This window comes from Oncorhynchus kisutch, linkage group LG13 (assembly GCF_002021735.2).
Source record: "Oncorhynchus kisutch isolate 150728-3 linkage group LG13, Okis_V2, whole genome shotgun sequence".
Lineage (NCBI taxonomy): Eukaryota > Metazoa > Chordata > Actinopteri > Salmoniformes > Salmonidae > Oncorhynchus > Oncorhynchus kisutch.
The window spans coordinates 12,933,446-12,952,858 of NC_034186.2; the positions used below are offsets into that span (position 1 = coordinate 12,933,446).

Sequence of the window (19,413 nt, forward strand, 5' to 3'; positions counted from 1 at the left end):
AACTGTAAGGTCTAATACACCTGTTGTATTCAGCATCTAACTGTAAGGTCTACTAACCTGTTGTATTCAGGTGTACTACACCTGTTTTTTTCAGCATCTAACTGTAAGGTCTACTACACCTGTTGTATTCAGCATCTAACTGTAAGGTCTACTACACCTGTTGTATTCAGCATCTAACGGTAAGGTCTACTACACCTGTTCTATTCAGCATCTAACTGTAAGGTCTACTACACCTGTTGTATTCAGGTCTACTACACCTGTTGTATTCAGCATCTAACTGTAAGGTCTACTACACCTGTTGTATTCAGCATCTAACTGTAAGGTCTACTAACCTGTTGTATTCAGCATCTAACTGTAAGGTCTACTACACCTGTTGTATTCAGCATCTAACTGTAAGGTCTACTACACCTGTTGTTTCAGGTCTACTACACCTGTTGTATTCAGCATCTAACTGTAAGGTCTAACTACACTGTTGTATTCAGCATCTAACTGTAAGGTCTACTACACTGTTGTATTCAGCATCTAACTGTAAGGTCTACTACACCTTTGTATTCAGGGTCTACTACACCTGTTGTATTCAGCATCTAACTGTAAGGTCTACTACACCTGTTTTGTATTCAGCATCTAACTGTAAGGTCTACTACACCTGTTGTATTCAGCACTCTACTAAGGTCTACTACACTGTTGTATTCAGCATCTAACTGTAAGGTCTACTACACCTGTTGTATTCAGGTCTACTACACCTGTTGTATTCAGCATCTAACTGTAAGGTCTACTACACCTGTTGTATTCAGGTCTACTACACCTGTTGTATTCAGGTCTACTACACCTGTTGTATTCAGGTCTACTACACCTGTTGTATTCAGGTCTACTACACTGTTGTATTCAGGTCTACTACACCTGTGTATTCAGCATCTAACTGTAGGTCTACTACACCTGTGTATTCAGGTCTACTACACCTGTTGTATTCAGCANCAGAGTGAAAGAGATGGGTAAAGAGAGAAAGGTACAGAGAGAAAGCTAAAGAGAGAGAGGTAGAAAGAGGTACAGAGACAGAGAGAGGTAAAAGAGAGAATGGTAAAGAGAGAGAGGTACAGAGACAGAGAGAGGTAAGAGAGAAAGGTAAAGAGAGAGAGGTAAAGAAAGAGAGGTAGAGAGAGGTTAAGAGATAGAGGTAAAGAGAGAGAGGTAAAGAGAGAGAAGGTAAAGCGAGAGAAGGTAAAGAGAGAGAGGAACAGAGGTAAAGAGAGAGAGGAACAGAGAGTAACAGAGAGAGGTAAAGAGAGAGAGGAACAGAGGTAAAGAGAGAGAAGGTAAAGAGAGAGAGGTAAAGAGAGAGAGGTACAGAGAGAGAGGTACAGAGAGAGAAGGTAAGAGAGAGAGGAACAGAGAGAGAGGTACAGAGAGAGAGAAGGTAAAGAGAGAGAGGTACAGAGATAGAGGTATAGAGAGAGAGGAACAGAGAGGTAAAGAGAGAGGGGTACAGAGAGAGGGGGAGGGGGGGTAAAGAGGGAGAGAGAGAAATCCAATCGAGTTCCCTGAGGTTCCAACACTGCTCAACACTGACCTTCAGAAGGAGACAAGAGGAACCCTTCCTGAAGACCATCTCCAGTTTAATGATACCATCAGCTGGCAGGTAATTACCAATAGGGTCTGACTACCTTGGCTTCCAGACTGTTCTGCATTCTAACCTACCTGTACACCGTTGCCAATAATGCAACAAATTGGCTAAAGCAGAAACATACTAGCAACCCGGCTCGTTTCCCAACCTTGGGGCTTGTACATTATGCCAACTATATAATTGACTATGAGTAATAATCCCTCTCATGTACTGTATGAATCTCAATGGGTGTAGTGTCTTTATTCTACAGTTTATTTTGCCTGTTGATTGTCACTACAGTCAGTGATGCATTGAGGAGATAAAGATGCATCAGTCCCTCCACAGATTGAAGCAGAACATACTATTTTTTTTTTATTTATTTAACCTTTATTTAACCCCCCCGGCACACACAGCTCCTCATCTCCCATCTTCTTTTAATCCAAAATCACTGCTTGGACACAGCAGGCTCTCTGTGTTCTCAGCCACAGTAGCCATCTGCTGATGAGGAGATAGATAGCTGCTTGGTCAAATGGGATTTTAGGTAGAGACTCCATTTTGGTTTCCTGAAACCAACATTTTTTTTTTTTAAAGCAGACACATTTACAACCGGCTCACGTGAGACCCAGCCATTCACTGAGAACCCAGATGAAGTGATAGAGCCTGGCCAAGAGAAGCCAGCTTCTCTAAGGCAATTCCTACCCAAACCCAAAGTCACCAAACAGAACCTGAATAGAACAAAACCTGGCAACACTTACACTGCTGAAACACACAGAAAAATAAGCGCCAAAATGGCACTCAATATGCACTTTATAGGGAATAGGGTCCTGGTCTAAAGTAGTGCATTATAAAGGGAACAGGATGCCAGACACAGTCACAGTCTATCCCTCACCAGGAACCTCGAACATTGAAAAAATATCATGTAAAATAAAAACTATTTTTTATTATGAAATAATCCCACAGCAGGCACAATATATTGATCTGGGGGGTTGCTATGGCGGGTTGCTGGGTGCGTTGTCAGCCGGTGGCAGTCTAAAATGTAGAATTGATGGAGCAGTGTTTGACACTGTGTGTAATATTATCTAGAATATAGTTCTATTGGGTCCTCTCTGGCTGGGAATGGGGGAGGAGAGGAGAGGGGATGGAGGGGGGGGTGGAAGTGTGTAATCTAGGATATAATTCTATTGGGTCCTCTCTGGCTGGGAATGGGGGAGGAGAGGAGAGGGGATGGAGGGGGGGGGTGGTAGTGTGTAATCTAGGATATAATTCTATTGGGTCCTCTCTGGCTGGGAATGGGGGAGGAGAGGAGAGGGGATGGAGGGGGGGGGTGGTAGTGTGTAATCTAGGATATAATTCTATTGGGTCCTCTCTGGCTGGGAATGGGGGAGGAGAGGAGAGGGGATGGAGGGGGGGGGGTGGTAGTGTGTAATCTAGGATATAATTCTATTGGGTCCTCTCTGGCTGGGAATGGGGGAGGAGAGGAGAGGGGATGGAGGGGGGGTGGTAGTGTGTAATCTAGGATATAATTCTATTGGGTCCTCTCTGGCTGGGAATGGGGGAGGAGAGGGGATGGAGGGTGAGGGGTGGTGGGGTGGTAGTGTGTAATCTAGGATATAATTCCATTGAGCATCCTCTGGCTAGTGTTGGAAAGGGTTGGGGGAGAGAATGGGGAGAGAGGTGTGGTAGCAGTGTTGTTTGTGGAAAGGGGGGAGGAGGGAGAGATGGGGAGAGGGGTGATGTTGTAGAATTTGTGGAAAGGGAGAGCAGAGATTGGCTGTCTGGGCCAAGTGTAAGTTGAGGTATTGTACATCAGTTTTTTTTTCTCACTCCAGGAACCCCATTGGTTAGCTGGGGAACAGGAACAGTAGTATTCTAAATCTCGGTGTGGTGTGTGTGTGTGTTGTGTGTGTGTGTGTGTGTGTGTGTGTGTGTGTGTGTGTGTGGTGTTGTGTGGTGTTGTGTGTGTGTGTGTGTGTGGTGTGTGTGTGTGTGTGTGTGTGTGTGTGTGTGTGTGTGTGTGTGTGTGTGTGTGTGTGTGTGTGTGTGTGTGTGTGTGTGTGTGTGTGTGTGTGTGTGCTCTAGGTGTGTGTGTATGTGTGTTTTTGACCTGGTGTCAAACTGACTGTGTCTGTTTTTTTGTCTTACTCAGACATTTGAGGCGGGATCGATTTGAGCAACATGATAACTGAGTTATCTGACTGTTTCATTGACTGACTGTGATGTTTCCTCTCTCACTCTCTCTCTCTCGCTCCCTCCCTCCCTCCACTGATAGGTCGACAGACGTGCCCACCTGAGAAGTTTGACTGTGGGGGGTCAACCAGCAAGTGTGTCTCGTTGTCATGGAGATGTGACGGTGAAAGGGACTGTGAGAACGGAGCGGATGAGAACCAATGTTCCGCAGGTAAGACTGAAGCGGGTGGGGGGGAATACAGAGAGAGAGAAATACAGAGAGAGGGAGAAATACACAGAGAGAGGGAGAAATACAGAGAGAGAGGGAGAAATACAGAGAGAGAGAGAGAAATACACAGAGAGAGGGAGAAATACAGAGAGAATGAGAAATACAGAGAGAGAGAAATACAGAGAGAGAGGGAGAAATACAGAGAGAGAGAGAGAAATACACAGAGAGAGGGAGAAATACAGAGAGAATGAGAAATACAGAGAGAATGAGAAATACAGAGAGAGAGGGAGAAATACAGAGAGAATGAGAAATACAGAGAGAATGAGAAATACAGAGAGAGAGGGAGAATACAGAGAGAGAGAGAGAGAGAAATACACAGAGAGAGGGAGAAATACAGAGAGAGAGAGACATACACAGAGAGAGGGAGAAATACAGAGAGAATGAGAAATACAGAGAGAGGGAGACATACAGAGAGAGGGAGAAATACAGAGAGAATGAGAAATACAGAGAGAGGGAGACATACAGAGAGAGGGAGAATACAGAGAGGGAGAGAAATACAGAGAGGGAGAGAAATACAGAGAGGGAGAGAAATACAGAGAGGGAGAGAAATACAGAGAGGGAGAGAAATACAGAGAGAGAGAGAGAAATACAGAGAGGGAGAGAAATACAGAGAGGGAGAGAAATACAGAGAGGGAGAAATACAGAGAGAGAGAAATACAGAGAGGGAGAGAAATACAGAGAGAGAGAAATACAGAGAGGGAGAGAAATACAGAGAGGGAGAAATACAGAAGAGAGAAAGAAATACAGAAGAGAGAGAAATACAGAAGAGAGAGAAATAGAATAATGGTTAGATCCTCCATTGAGAGATAATCAAAGACTGACTAAATGTAATGAAAGTGTGAGTGAAGAGATGATAGATATATGTTCCTCATGATCATTTGTTTCAGCTTGTGGAGAGAAGAAACATAGTTTAAGGAGATGAAGGTGTTGGTACAAATAGCAGACAGTCCCAGCTGCCAGTGTTGTTGGTGTGTGTTGATGTGTAGAACCTTCAGACTTCAGAGTTGTTTCCTCCACTGACTTTCCCTTGATCAATTAGCCCTGACGCTGTGTGAGACTGTCGTTTCCTTGATCAATTCTCCCTGACGCTGTGTGAGACTGTCGTTTTTCCTCCCTGACGCTGGGTGAGACTGTTGTTTCCTCCCTGACGCTGGGTGAGACTGTTGTTTCCTCCCTGACGCTGTGTGAGACTCGTTTCCTTGATCAATTCTCCCTGACGCTGTGTGAGACTGTCGTTTCCTTGATCAATTCTCCCTGACGCTGTGTGAGACTGTCGTTTCCTTGATCAATTCTCCCTGACGCTGTGTGAGACTGTCGTTTCCTTGATCAATTCTCCCTGACGCTGTGTGAGACTGTCGTTTCCTTGATCAATTCTCCCTGACGCTGTGTGAGACTGTCGTTTCCTCCCTGACGCTGTGTGAGTGGAAAAGTAGGTTTCTACAACAGCTCATAAGTAGGGTAGATTTGTCTCTCTGAATGGCTGAGATTGAAACGTCATCTTTCCGTCTGTCCGTCTGTCTGTCTGTGTGTAGTGAGAAGGCTGTGAAGGGGTTGCTCACACGCATTATATGTCTCACACACACACACACACACACACACACACACACACACACACACACACACACACACACACACACACACACTCCCATCCACACGGCAAGCCAGAGAGAAATCGTCCACCTTGCCGTTCTCCACCCAATACGAGAGCCATAATAGCAGCATTGATTTCCCCCTGCTTAGACATGTGACCTATAGTAATATTGATCTCCCTGCGTTTCCCGTTTAGAGGATATTATGTATCATACATATAACCTTTACCAGATCTAACAGCTTCCTGCCAGGCCATTAGGGAAAACAAAAGGGCCTCTCAGAATACAGGTTTTTACTGAATACACACACACCAGAGGAGGCTGGTGGGATATTCTATAGGAGAACGGGCTCATTGTAATAGCTGGAATGGAATAAATGGAACCGTCAAACCTGGTTTCCTTGTGTTTGATTTGTTTTGACTCCGTTCCATTAATTCCATTCAAGCTATTACAATGAGCCAGTATAGCTCCTCCCACCAGCCTCCTCTGGCACACACACACACACACACATACACACAAACACACACACACACACACAGGTTTTCGGGGTTATCTGAGGTCAAACCTAAAATAGACCAACACACACTGAGACTGTCTGAAGCTGGAGGGGCGATGATCTTCACTTCGCCCTCTATCTCTTTCCCTTCTCTCCCCACTATCTCTCTCCCCTCTATCTCTAGCCCCTCTCTCCCCTCTGTCTCTCTCCCCTCTCTCAACCCTCTCTAGTTTACCCTGAGTTAGCCATAATGTTTAGCCCTAGTGTTAGTCCTAGTGTTAGTCCTAGTGTTAGTCCTAGTGTTTAGTCCTAGTGTTAGTCCTAGTGTTAGTCCTAGTGTTTAGTCCTAGTGTTTAGTCCTAGTGTTTAGTCCTAGTGTTAGCCCTAGTGTTAGTCCTAGTGTTAGTCCTAGTGTTTAGTCCTAGTGTTTAGTTCTAGTGTTAGTTCTAGTGTTTAGTCCTAGTGTTTAGCCTTCATTCCCTCAGAGAGAGAGAGAGAGAGTTTTGAGAGGCAGGTATCCTAGTGGTTAGAGGCAGGTATCCTAGTGGTTAGAGGCAGGTAGCCTAGTGGTTAGAGGAAGGTATCCTAGTGGTTAGAGCATTGGACTTGTAACCAATAGGTTGCAAGATTGAATCCCCGAGCTGACAAGATAAAAATATGCCGTTCTGGCCCTGAACAAGGCAGTTAACTTGTTCCTAGGCCGTCATGGTAAATAAGAATGTGTTCTTAACTGACTTGCCTAGTTAAATACATACAGCTATCAAAGCCATAGGCATCTATCTACCTCAGGATCAATCTATTCACTAGTTATAGTGTGTTGCCAGTATTCAGCCACACTGTATCCCTATAGTCACACAGTATTATATCATCTGATCTCTGTATATCTCTATCGTTACATCTGGGAGTTTGTAGACGGGTAATGAACGCATAAGCTGTTGTTGATGTAGTCATGCAAGCCAATCGGCCGTGCGCCTCAGCCTGTATCACATCCTCTTACACCCTAATGGATCGAAACACGAAGGGAGCTCCTCTGTCTCTACTGTTATTCATCACATTGAAATGACATGGCTATCAAGGAAACTTCTCACATATCTCATTCCCTTTTCATTTCTATTGTATTGACACCGGGGGGGACTTATATTGGCTCCATGTTCGTTCTATCGCCTTTTTATCTATCACAACCATATACGAAGTGGAAAATAAGATTGGTTATTACATCTTAGAAATATTTCATGGAGGTTCTGATGATAATTGATTTCCTGCCTGACGTGGTATGTCCGTCTGTGATCCTGGCTCTCCAGCTGTAATAACCTGCAGAAATGGGTTTTTGATCTATGATTTAAGAGAGGGAGTATATGGGGCTGCGTGCATATCACTATGAACGCTGTCAGACTCTGATGATCTGTATCCCAACCCCCCCCCCCACACACATACGCATCCCTGCCTCCACCCTTTGGCTCCTGCTCTAGTTCTCTCTTCTCTTCTCCCCATCCCCCTACTTCCTCACACACCCCTCCCTCCCCATCCCCCCACCTCCTCACACACCCCTCCCTCCCCATCCCCCTACCTCCTCACACACCCCTCCCCATCCCCCTACCTCCTCACACACCCCTCCCTCCCCATCCCCCTACCTCCTCACACACCCTTCCCCATCCCCCTACCTCCTCACACACCCCTCCCTCCCCATCCCCCTACCTCCTCACACACCCCTCCCTCCCCATCCCCCTACCTCCTCACACACCCCTCCATCCCCATCCCCCTACCTCCTCACACACCCCTCCCTCCCCATCCCCCTACCTCCTCACACACCCCTCCCTCCCCATCCCCCTACCTCCTCACACACCCCTCCATCCCCATCCCCCTACCTCCTCACACACCCCTCCATCCCCATCCCCCTACCTCCTCACACACCCCTCCCTCCCCATCCCCCTACCTCCTCACACCCCCCTCCCTCCCCACCCCCCTACCTCCTCACACACCCCTCCCTCCCCATCCCCCTACCTCCTCACACACCCCTCCCTCCCCATCCCCCTACCTCCTCACACACCCCTCCCTCCCCATCCCCCTACCTCCTCACACACCCCTCCCTCCCCATCCCCCTACCTCCTCACACACCCCTCCCTCCCCATCCCCCTACCTCCTCACACACCCTTCCCCATCCCCCTACCTCCTCACACACCCCTCCCTCCCCATCCCCCTACCTCCTCACACACCCCTCCATCCCCATCCCCCTACCTCCTCACACACCCCTCCATCCCCATCCCCCTACCTCCTCACACACCCCTCCCTCCCCATCCCCCTACCTCCTCACACACCCCTCCCTCCCCATCCCCCTACCTCCTCACACACCCCTCCCTCCCCATCCCCCTACCTCCTCACACACCCCTCCCTCCCCATCCCCCTACCTCCTCACACACCCCTCCCTCCCCATCCCCCTACCTCCTCACACACCCCTCCCTCCCCATCCCCCTACCTCCTCACACACCCCTCCATCCCCATCCCCCTACCTCCTCACACACCCCTCCCTCCCCATCCCCCTACCTCCTCACACACCCCTCCCTCCCCATCCCCCTACCTCCTCACACACCCCTCCCTCCCCATCCCCCTACCTCCTCACACACCCCTCCCTCCCCATCCCCCTACCTCCTCACACACCCCTCCCTCCCCATCACCCTACCTCCTCACACACCCCTCCCTCCCTCCCCATCCCCCTACCTCCTCACACACCCCTCCCTCCCCATCCCCCTACCTCCTCACACACCCCTCCATCCCCATCCCCCTACCTCCTCACACACCCCTCCCTCCCCATCCCCCTACCTCCTCACACACCCCTCCCTCCCCATCCCCCTACCTCCTCACACACCCCTCCCTCCCCATCCCCCTACCTCCTCACACACCCCTCCCTCCCCATCCCCCTACCTCCTCACACACCCCTCTCTCCTCCCTATTTCCACCTCCCTGTGGAATCAACTGCTAATTGAGCTTATCCATATGTTGAATTATACATGGTCCAGGCTGGGAGGGTCTTTGTTTGATTTTAAAAGCCCTCTGAAGAAAGTTTAGCAGCTTTTAATTGATGATAATGTGGAATCAGGTTAATTTAGGCACCCCGGCCCTCCCGCTGCTCCTAGCTGGAGTTGGGATGGGAGGATGGGGATGGTGTTACTTCTGAATGAATGGAGAGATGAACGGGGGAGTAGAGGCAATGGGGGGGGATAAGGAGAGAGGCTGTAGCTTTCATGTTGACCACGGAACTCGCACATCAAAAGGCTTGGTTTGTTGTGCGCCTGTGTGTTTTTGGTTCGTGTGAATCATATGGATGTGTGTCATTTCTGTCCAAGCAGCAGAGTGAGTCTCTCTGTCCCAAGATAATGAGTTGGGCTCTCTCAGGCTCAATAATAATGACTCATTTGTTCATGTTGAATGACGATCACCACAGAAGTCAGGTTGAATTCAACAGAGCTCCGCAGCCTGTCTGTCTGAGGGACTTAGAGTGCAACGACATGTTTCTCATTTATTTATACAGAAGATGATTTGTCTGTCAGGCCGCAGGTCTGTGGAGAGAGAAAAGGACGTGTTTATTATCACAAGATATTCAATGTTGCCTCACCACAGTTATCTCTGTCTGTTTTTCTCACATAAATACAGTATATACAGTGGGGCAAAAAAGTATTTAGTCAGCCACCAATTGTGCAAGTTCTCCCACTTAAAAAGATGAGAGAGGTCTGTAATTTTCATCATAGGTACACTTCAACTATGACAGACAAAATGAGAAAAAAAATCCAGAAAATCACATTGTAGGATTTTTTATGAATTTATTTGCCAATTATGGTGAGAAATAAGTATTTGGTCAATAACAAAAGTTTATCTCAATACTTTGTTATATACCCTTTGTTGGCAATGACAGAGGTCAAACGTTTTCTGTAAGTCTTCACAAGGTTTTCACACAATGTTGCTGGTATTTTGGCCCATTCCTCCATGCAGATCTCAAGCAGTGATGTTTTGGGGCTGTTGCTGGGCAACACGGACTTTCAACTCCCTCCAAAGATTTTCTATGGGGTTGAGATCTGGAGACTGGCTAGGCCACTCCAGGACCTTGAAATGCTTCTTACGAAGCCACTCCTTCATTGCCCGGGCGGTGTGTTCATTGTCATGCTGAAAGACCCAGCCACGTTTCATCTTCAATGCCCTTGCTGATGGAAGGAGGTTTTCACACAAAATCTCACGATACATGGCCCCATTAATTTTTTCCTTTACACGGATCAGTCGTCCTGGTCCCTTTACAGAAAAACAGCCCCAAAGCATGATGTTTCCACCCCCATGCTTCACAGTAGGTATGGTGTTCTTTGGATGCAACTCAGCATTCTTTGTCCTCCAAACACGACGAGTTGAGTTTTTACCAAAAAAGTTATATTTTGGTTTCATCTGACCATATGACATTCTCCCAATCTTCTTCTGGATCATCCAAATGCTCTCTAGCAAACTTCAGACGGGCCTGGACATGTACTGGCTTAAGCAGGGGGACACGTCTGGCACTGCAGGATTTGAGTCCCTGGCGGCGTAGTGTGTTACTGATGGTAGGCTTTGTTACTTTGGTCCCAGTTCTCTGCAGGTCATTCACCAGGTCCCCCCGTGTGGTTCTGGGATTTTTGCTCACCGTTCTTCTGATCATTTTGACCCCACGGGGTGAGATCTTGCGTGGAGCCCCAGATCGAGGGAGATTATCAGTGGTCTTGTATGTCTTCCATTTCCTAATAATTGCTCCCACAGTTGATTTCTTCAAACCAAGCTGCTTACCTAATGCAGATTCAGTCTTCCTAGCCTAGTGCAGGTCTACAATTTTGTTTCTGGTGTCCTTTGACAGCTCTTTGGTCTTGGCCATAGTGGAGTTTGGAGTGTGACTGTTTGAGGTTGTGGACAGGTGTCTTTTATACTGATAACAAGTTCAAACAGGTGCCATTAATACAGGTAACGAGTGGAGGACAGAGGAGCCTCTTAAAGAAGAAGTTACAGGTCTGTGAGAGCCAGAAATCTTGCTTGTTTGTAGGTGACCAAATAAATAAAAATGTTTTAGTACATTACTTTTAACTCCCTGCCTTCCCACAGTAGCTTAGTTCCTAGTGTACAGGCAGAGTGGTCCTGAGGGAGTTAGCTGTCGTGTAACAGGCAGTGTGGTCCTGAGGGAGTTAGCTGTAGTGTAACAGGCAGTGTGGTCCTGAGGGAGTTAGCTGTAGTGTACAGGCAGTGTGGTCCTGAGGGAGTTAGCTGTAGTGTACAGGCAGTGTGGTCCTGAGGGAGTTAGCTGTAGTGTACAGGCAGTGTGGTCCTGAGGGAGTTAGCTGTAGTGTAACAGGCAGTGTGGTCCTGAGGGAGTTAGCTGTAGTGTACAGGCAGTGTGGTCCTGAGGGAGTTAGCTGTAGTGTAACAGGCAGTGTGGTCCTGAGGGAGTTAGCTGTAGTGTACAGGCAGTGTGGTCCTGAGGGAGTTAGCTGTAGTGTACAGGCAGTGTGGTCCTGAGGGAGCTCTTAACTAGCTGTGATCTGAACATCAGAAGAACACACTGCTACAAATAGACTCTTATTATAGCTACATACTATAGTTATAAGGCAAGTCAACTACCTAATATTGCCATTCTGTACAGTACAGTACACTACTGTACCAACTAGCCATACACAAGACAGGGAGAGCTGTGCTCAGGGTCAAGTAGAGTTTATACTGGGCGGTTAAGAACGTTCGGCCAGTAACTGAAATGTTGCTGGTTTGAATCCCCAAGCCGGTAAGGTGGAGAAATCTGCCGTTCTGCCCTTGAGCATGGCAGTTAACCCCCAACAACTGCTCTCTCCGCACCTCTCTGATTCAGAGGGGTTGGGTTAAATGCGGAAGACACATTTCAGCTGAATGCATTCATTTGCGCAACTGACTAGGTATCCCCCTTTCCCTGTATGTCCCAGGTTAACCTGAGGGTGTAATACATCACTATATCTCTGGAATCCCCTCCGCTGTGGCGTGGAGCACAGTGGAGCTTGTTCAATCAATGAGCTGTCTGTCACGGCAGGAGTGTACAGTACACTTTTAGAAAAAGGGTTCCAAAGGGGTTCTTCAGCTGTTCCTGTAGGAGAACCCTTTTTTGTTTCCCTCTGTGGAAAGGGTTATGCATGGAAAACTAGTTCTTCAAAGGGTTCTCCTATGGCAGGGATCATCAACGAGATTCAGCCGTGGGCCAATTTATTTCTTTAGCGGAAGGTCAATGGGTCGGAACATAATTATAAATATTTTGTAGACTGCAAATTGACTGCAAGAAGCCCAAACAGCAAGAAGCCCAAACAGCAAGAAGCCCAAATGGATATAATATTTGATACTAAAACATAATCATTTCAAACCTTGCTTACATTTGTATACAAACACATATACAGTGGGGAGAACAAGTATTTGATACACTGCCGATTTTGCAGGTTTTCCTACTTACAAAGCATGTAGAGGTCTGTAATTTTTATCATAGGTACACTTCAACTGTGAGAGAAGGAATCTAAAACAAAAATCCAGAAAATCACATTGTATGAGTTTTAAGAAATTTATTAGCATTTTATTGCATGACATAAGTATTTGATACATCAGAAAAGTAGAACTTAATATTTGGTATTAAAATGAAAATCACTTGGAACTAATTTGTTGGTGTTTTTCCAGTCTTTTGTGAGTGTAGGGAGCAGCGTTGGTGTAACCTAGCCCGTAGCAGTGTGGTTGGACTAGCCAGCGCTAGCCTACACTGACTGTGTTACTCTGTGCTCTACAGGGAAATCCAGTTAGGAGAGGCCCAAGGGACTCGTTGCTCTTTTCACATCAGTAAAACAGTGTTGCGTGCCTGAACTGGGATCGATGCTGTCGGGAGGAGAGTTGCTGTTTCTGAGTGTATGTGTGTGTGTGTATTTTTTGTGCAGGCTGGACATGTGAGAACATGTGAGAACATCAAGGTATAGTGATATACCTTGATATTCTCACCTGTCCAGCCTGCACAAAAAATACAGTTTCCAGCCTATTATTTGATAACAGATCAAGAGAGTTTGGAAGAGTCCATCCACCTTTATAAATTACAGAGGAAGAGCTGTGTGTGTGTGTGTGTGTGTGTGCTTGTGTGTATGTGTGTGTGTGTGTGTGTGTGTGTGTGTGTGTGTGTGTGTGTGTGTGTGTGTGCGTGTGTGTGTGTGTGTGTGTGTGTGTGTGTGTGTGTGTGTGTGTGTGTGTGTGTGTGTGTGTGTGTGTGTGTGTGTGTGTGTGTGTGTGTGTGTGTGTGTGTGTGTGTGTGTGTGTGTGTGTGTTTGAATCCCGAACGCTCGACTTGGCGCAGCATCCAGTCTCCATTAAAAAGCCCTTAATTTATAATCCTTTCACACTGGGCCTGTGACTGTGTAGGTGTAATGGGATGTGGGCATGGAACACACACACGCACGCACACACACACACACACACACACACACACACACACACACACACACACACACACACACACACACACACGCACGCACGCACGCACACACACACACACACACACACAGAGGTGGTGCGGTTGTTTCAGACTAGCCATTTCCCAATAGCTTCTAAAAACATTGGCTCATTTGCTGTTCTCCTCTAAGCACTTCTCTCCCCCTCACACCCACACCATATCACACAAAGATGGAACTGCAGCTGGGAGGTGGTCCGACCCAAACCTAAAACATTAGCAGCTTCCTCACAGGGCCTGAGGAAAACAGAGAGGGATTGAGGGAGGGAGAGAGAGAGAATGATAGGGAGGGAGAGAAAGAGAGAGAGAGAATGATGGGGAGGGGGGAGGGAGGGAGAGAGAGAATAATGGAGAGTGGGGAGGGAGAGAGAGAGAGAGTGATGGGGAGGGGGAGGGAGAGAGAGAGAGAATGATGGGGAGTGGGGAGGGGGAGAGAGAGAGAATAATGGAGAGGGGGAGGGAGAGAAAGAGAATGATGGGGAGGGGGGAGAGAGAGAGAGGGAGAAAGATAATGATGGAGAGGGGGGAGAGAGAGAGAGAGAAAGAGAATGATGGAGAGGGGGAGAGAGAGAGAGACTGATGGAGAGGGGAAGAGAGAGAGAGAGAATGATGGAGAGGGGGAGAGAGAGCGAGAGAGAGAGAGAGAGAGAATGATGGAGACGGGGGAGAGAGAGAGAGAAAGAGAATGATGGAGAGGGGGGAGAGAGAGAGAGAAAGAGAATGATGGAGAGGGGGAGAGAGAGAGAATGATGGAGGGGAGAGAGAGAGAATGATGGAGACGGGGGAGAGAGAGAGAAAGAGAATGGGGGAGAGAGAGAGAGTGATGGAGAGGGGGGAGAGAGAGAGAGAATTATGGAGAGGAGAGAGAGAGAAAGAGAATGATGGAGAGGGGGAGAGAGAGAGAATGATGGAGAGGAGAAAGAGAAAGAGAATAATGGAGAGGAGGAAGAGAGAGAGAGAATGATGGAGGGGAGAGAGAGAGAAAGAGAATGATGGAGAGGGGGGAGAGAGAGAATTATGGAGATGGGAGATAGAGAGAATGATGGAGAGGGGGGAGAGAGAGAGATAATGATGGAGGGGAGAGAGAGAGAAAGAGAATGATGGAGAGGGGGGAGAGAGAGAGAGAATGATGGAGGGGGGGAGAGAGGGAGAAAGAGAATGATGGAGAGCGGGGAGAGAGAGAGAGAATTATGGAGAGGGGGGAGAGAGAGAAAGATAATGATGGAGAGGGGGAGAGCGAGAGAATGATGGAGAGGGGGGAGAGAGAGAGAGAATGATGGAGGGGGGAGAGAGAAAGAAAATGATGGAGAGGGGGGAGCGAGAGAGAGAATTAGGGAGAGGGGGAGAGAGAGAGAGAAAGATAATGATGGAGAGGAGGAGAGAGAGAGAATGATGGAGAAGGGGGGAGAGAGAGAATGATGGAGAAGGGGGAGAGAGTGATGGAGAAGGGGGGAGAGAGAGAATGATGGAGAAGGGGGAGAGAGAGTGATGGAGAAGGGGGGAGAGCGAGAATGATGGAGAAGGGGGAGAGAGAGAGTGATGGAGAAGGGGAGAGAGAGAGAGTGATGGAGAGGGGGAGAACGAGAAAGAGAATGATGGAGAGGGGGGAGAGAGAGAGAATGATGGAGAGGGGGGAGAGAGAGAGAATGATGGAGAGGGGGGAGAGAGAGAGACTGATAGAGAGGGGAAGAGAGAGTGAGAGAATGATGGAGAGGGGAGAGAGAGAGACTGATGGAGAGGGGGGAGAGAGAGAATGATGGAGACGGGGGAGAGAGAGAGTGATGGAGAGGGGAAGAGAGAGTGAGAGAATGATGGAGAGGGGGGAGAGAGAGAATGATAGAGAGGGGGGAGAGAGAGAGACTGATGGAGAGGGGGAGAGAGAGAATGATGGAGAGGGGGGAGAGAGAGAGACAATGATGGAGAGGGTGGAGAGAGAGAGAGAATGATGGAGAGGGGGAGAGAGCGAGAATGATGGAGAGGGGGGAGAGAGAGAGAGAGTGATGGAGAGGGGGAGAGAGAGAGAATGATAGAGAGGGGGGGAGAGAGAGAGGGAGAATGATGGAGAGGGGGAGAGAGAGAGACTGATAGAGAGGGGAAGAGAGAGTGAGAGAATGATGGAGAGGGGAGAGAGAGAGAGACTGATGGAGAGGGGGGAGAGAGAGAATGATGGAGACGGGGGAGAGAGAGAGTGATGGAGAGGGGAAGAGAGAGTGAGAGAATGATGGAGAGGGGGGAGAGAGAGAATGATGGAGAGGGGGGAGAGAGAGAGACTGATGGAGAGGGGGAGAGAGAGAATGATGGAGAGGGGGAGAGAGAGAGAGAATGATGGAGAGGGTGGAGAGAGAGAGAGAATGATGGAGAGGGGGAGAGAGAGAGAATGATGGAGAGGGGGGAGAGAGAGAGAGAGTGATGGAGAGGGGGAGAGAGAGAGAATGATAGAGAGGGGGAGAGAGAGAGGGAGAATGATGGAGAGGGGGGAGAGAGAGAATGATGGAGAGGGGGGGAGAGAGAGGGAGAATGATGGAGAGGGAGAGGGGGAGAGAGAGGGAGAATGATGGAGAGGGGGGAGAGAGAGGAAGAATGATGGAGAGAGGGGGAGAGAGAGAGAATGATGGAGAGGGGGGAGAGAGAGAGAATGATGGAGAGGGGGGAGAGAGAGAGAATGATGGAGAGGGGGGAGAGAGAGTGAATGATGGAGAGGGGGGAGAGAGAGAGAATGATGGAGAAGGGGGTGAGAATGATGGAGAGGGGGGAGAGAGAGAGAATGATGGAGAGGGGAGGAGAGAGAGAGAATGATGGAGAGGGGGGAGAGAGAGAGAATGATGGAGAGGGGGAGTGAGAGAGAATGATGGAGAGGGGGGGAGCGAGAGAATTATGGAGAAGGGGGGGAGAGAGAATGATGGAGAGGGGGGAAAGAGAGAATGATGGAGAGGGGAGAGAGAGAGAATGATGGAGAAGGGGGGGAGAGAGAGAATGATGGAGAGGGGGGAGAGAGAGAGAATGATGGAGAGGGTGGAGAGCGAGAGAATTATGGAGAAGGGGGGGGAGAGAATGATGGAGAGGGGGGAGAGAGAGAGAATGATGGAGAAGGGGGGAGAGAGAGAGAATGATGGAGAGGGGGGAGAGAGAGAGAATGATGGAGAGGGGGCGAGTGAGAGAATGATGGAGAAGGGGGGAGAGAGAGAGAATGATGGAGAGGGGGGAGAGAGAGAGAAATGATGGAGAGGGGGGAGAGAGAATGATGGAGAGGGGGGAGAGAGAGAGAATGATGGAGAAGGGGGGAGAGAGAGAGAATGATGGAGAGGGGGGGAGAGAGAGAGAATGATGGAGAAGGGGGGGAGAGAGAGAATGATGGAGAGGGGGAGAGAGAGAGGGAGAATGATGGAGAGGGGGGGAGAGAGAGAGAATGATGGAGAAGGGGGGAGAGAGAGAATGATGGAGAGGGGGAGAGAGAGAGGGAGAATGATGGAGAGGGGGGGAGAGAGAGAGAATGATGGAGAAGGGGGGAGAGAGAGAATGATGGAGACGGGAGGAGAGAGAGGGAGAATGATGGAGAGGGGGGGAGAGATAGAGAATGATGGAGAAGGGGTGGAGAGAGAGAGAATGATGGAGAGGGGGAGAGAGAGAGGGAGAATGATGGAGAGGGGGAGAGAGAGAGAATGATGGAGAAGGGGGTGAGAATGATGGAGAGGGGGGAGAGAGAGAGAATGATGGAGAGGGGAGGAGAGAGAGAGAATGATGGAGAGGGGGGAGAGAGAGAGAATGATGGAGAGGGGGGAGTGAGAGAGAATGATGGAGAGGGGGGAGCGAGAGAATTATGGAGAAGGGGGGGAGAGAGAATGATGGAGAGGGGGGAAAGAGAGAATGATGGAGAGGGGGAGAGAGAGAGAATGATGGAGAAGGGGGGAGAGAGAGAATGATGGAGAGGGGGGAGAGAGAGAGAATGATGGAGAGGGTGGAGAGCGAGAGAATTATGGAGAAGGGGGGGAGAGAATGATGGAGAGGGGGGAGAGAGAGAGAATGATGGAGAAGGGGGGGAGAGAGAGAGAATGATGGAGAGGGGGAGAGAGAGAGAATGATGGAGAGGGGGCGAGTGAGAGAATGATGGAGAAGGGGGAGAGAGAGAGAATGATAGAGAGGGGGGGAGAGAGAGAGAATGATGGAGAGGGGGGAGAGAGAATGATGGAGAGGGGGGAGAGAGAGAGAATGATGGAGAAGGGGGGGAGAGAGAGAGAATGATGGAGAGGGGGGGAGAGAGAGAGAATGATGGAGAAGGGGGGGAGAGAGAGAATGATGGAGAGGGGGAGAGAGAGAGGGAGAATGATGGAGAGGGGGGGAGAGAGAGAGAATGATGGAGAAGGGGGGAGAGAGAGAATGATGGAGAGGGGGAGAGAGAGAGGGAGAATGATGGAGAGGGGGGGAGAGAGAGAGAATGATGGAGAAGGGGGGAGAGAGAGAATGATGGAGAGGGGGAGAGAGAGAGGGAGAATGATGGAGAGGGGGGAGAGAGAGAGAATGATGGAGAAGGGGTGGAGAGAGAGAATGATGGAGAGGGGGAGAGAGAGAGGGAGAATGATGGAGAGGGGGGAGAGAGAGATAATGATGGAGAAGGGGGGAGAGAGAGAGAATGATGGAGAGGGGGGAGAGAGAGAGGGAGAATGATGGAGAGGGGGGAGAGAGAGAGAATGATGGAGAGGGGGGAGAGAGAGAGCGAGAATGATGGAGAGGGGGGAGAGAGAGAATAATGGAGAGGAGGGAAAGAGAGAGAATGGTGGAGAGGGGGAGAGAGAGAGAGAGAATGATGGAGAGTGGGGAGAGAGAGAGAATGATGGAGAAGGGGGGAGAGAGAGAATGATGGAGAGGGGTGAGAGAGAGAATGATGGAGAAGGGGGGGAGAGAGAGAGAATGATGGAGAGGGGGAGAGAGAGAGGATGATGGAGAGGGGGGAGAGAGAGAATGATGGAGAGGGGGGGAGAGAGAGAGAATGATGGAGAGGGGGGAGAGAGAGAGAATGATGGAGAGGGGGGAGAGATAGAGAATGATGGAGAGGGGGGGGAGAGATGCAGTTGAGATTTGAATCTATTCATCTGGTTATTATTAGGATAGATAGGAAGAAAATCGTTGGTGAATGCAATTAGACCGAATCATAACGGCCTGCTGATATAACCATGTAAAAATGATAATTATGTCATTACTGTCCACTGACTGTATAGAACGTTGGGGCCTGCCTTTCTATATTGTACAGATCTAATCATGTGATTTAATACTGATCTGCATCTTTATGAGAGCTGTGCCATTGCTAATTTATTCATAGATTTATTTACTGTTTGCCAGTTTTTGAAAGAAACACAATTAATTTCTAGCAACGCACGCAGAGCGGGAATATCTATGGGAAATAAGCCCCTGACCCCACTGAACGACGAGGGACCAGAGATATGTTTGGGTGTCACGTCCTGACCTTAGTTCCTTTTTTATGTCTCTGTTTTAGTTTGGTCAGGGCGTGAGTTGGGGTGGGCATTCTATGTTGTGTAGTCTAGGTTTTGTATTTCTGTGTTTGGCCTGGTATGGTTCCCAATCAGAGGCAGCTGTCGGTCGTTGTCTCTGATTGAGAACCATACTTAGGCAGCCTGTTTTCCCACTATGGGTTGTGGGTAGTTGTTTTCTGTTTTGTGTTGCTGCACCTTACAGGACTGTTTCGTTTCACTCTCTTTGTTATTTTGTTCAGTGTTTCTGTTCTAATAAATATAACATGAACACTTACCATGCTGCGCATTGGTC

General features: G+C 48.7%; 1 protein-coding gene across 1 annotated transcript in view; it reads left to right on the forward strand.

The window, feature by feature from the left end:
• LOC109903044 (low-density lipoprotein receptor-related protein 8-like) overlaps nt 1-19,413 on the forward strand; it is a 344,351-nt gene that overhangs the window by 218,677 nt on the left and 106,261 nt on the right. Inside the window, 1 exon segment of the mRNA XM_031785602.1 lies at nt 3,870-3,998. Within this exon segment, the coding sequence (XP_031641462.1) occupies nt 3,870-3,998 (129 nt within the window).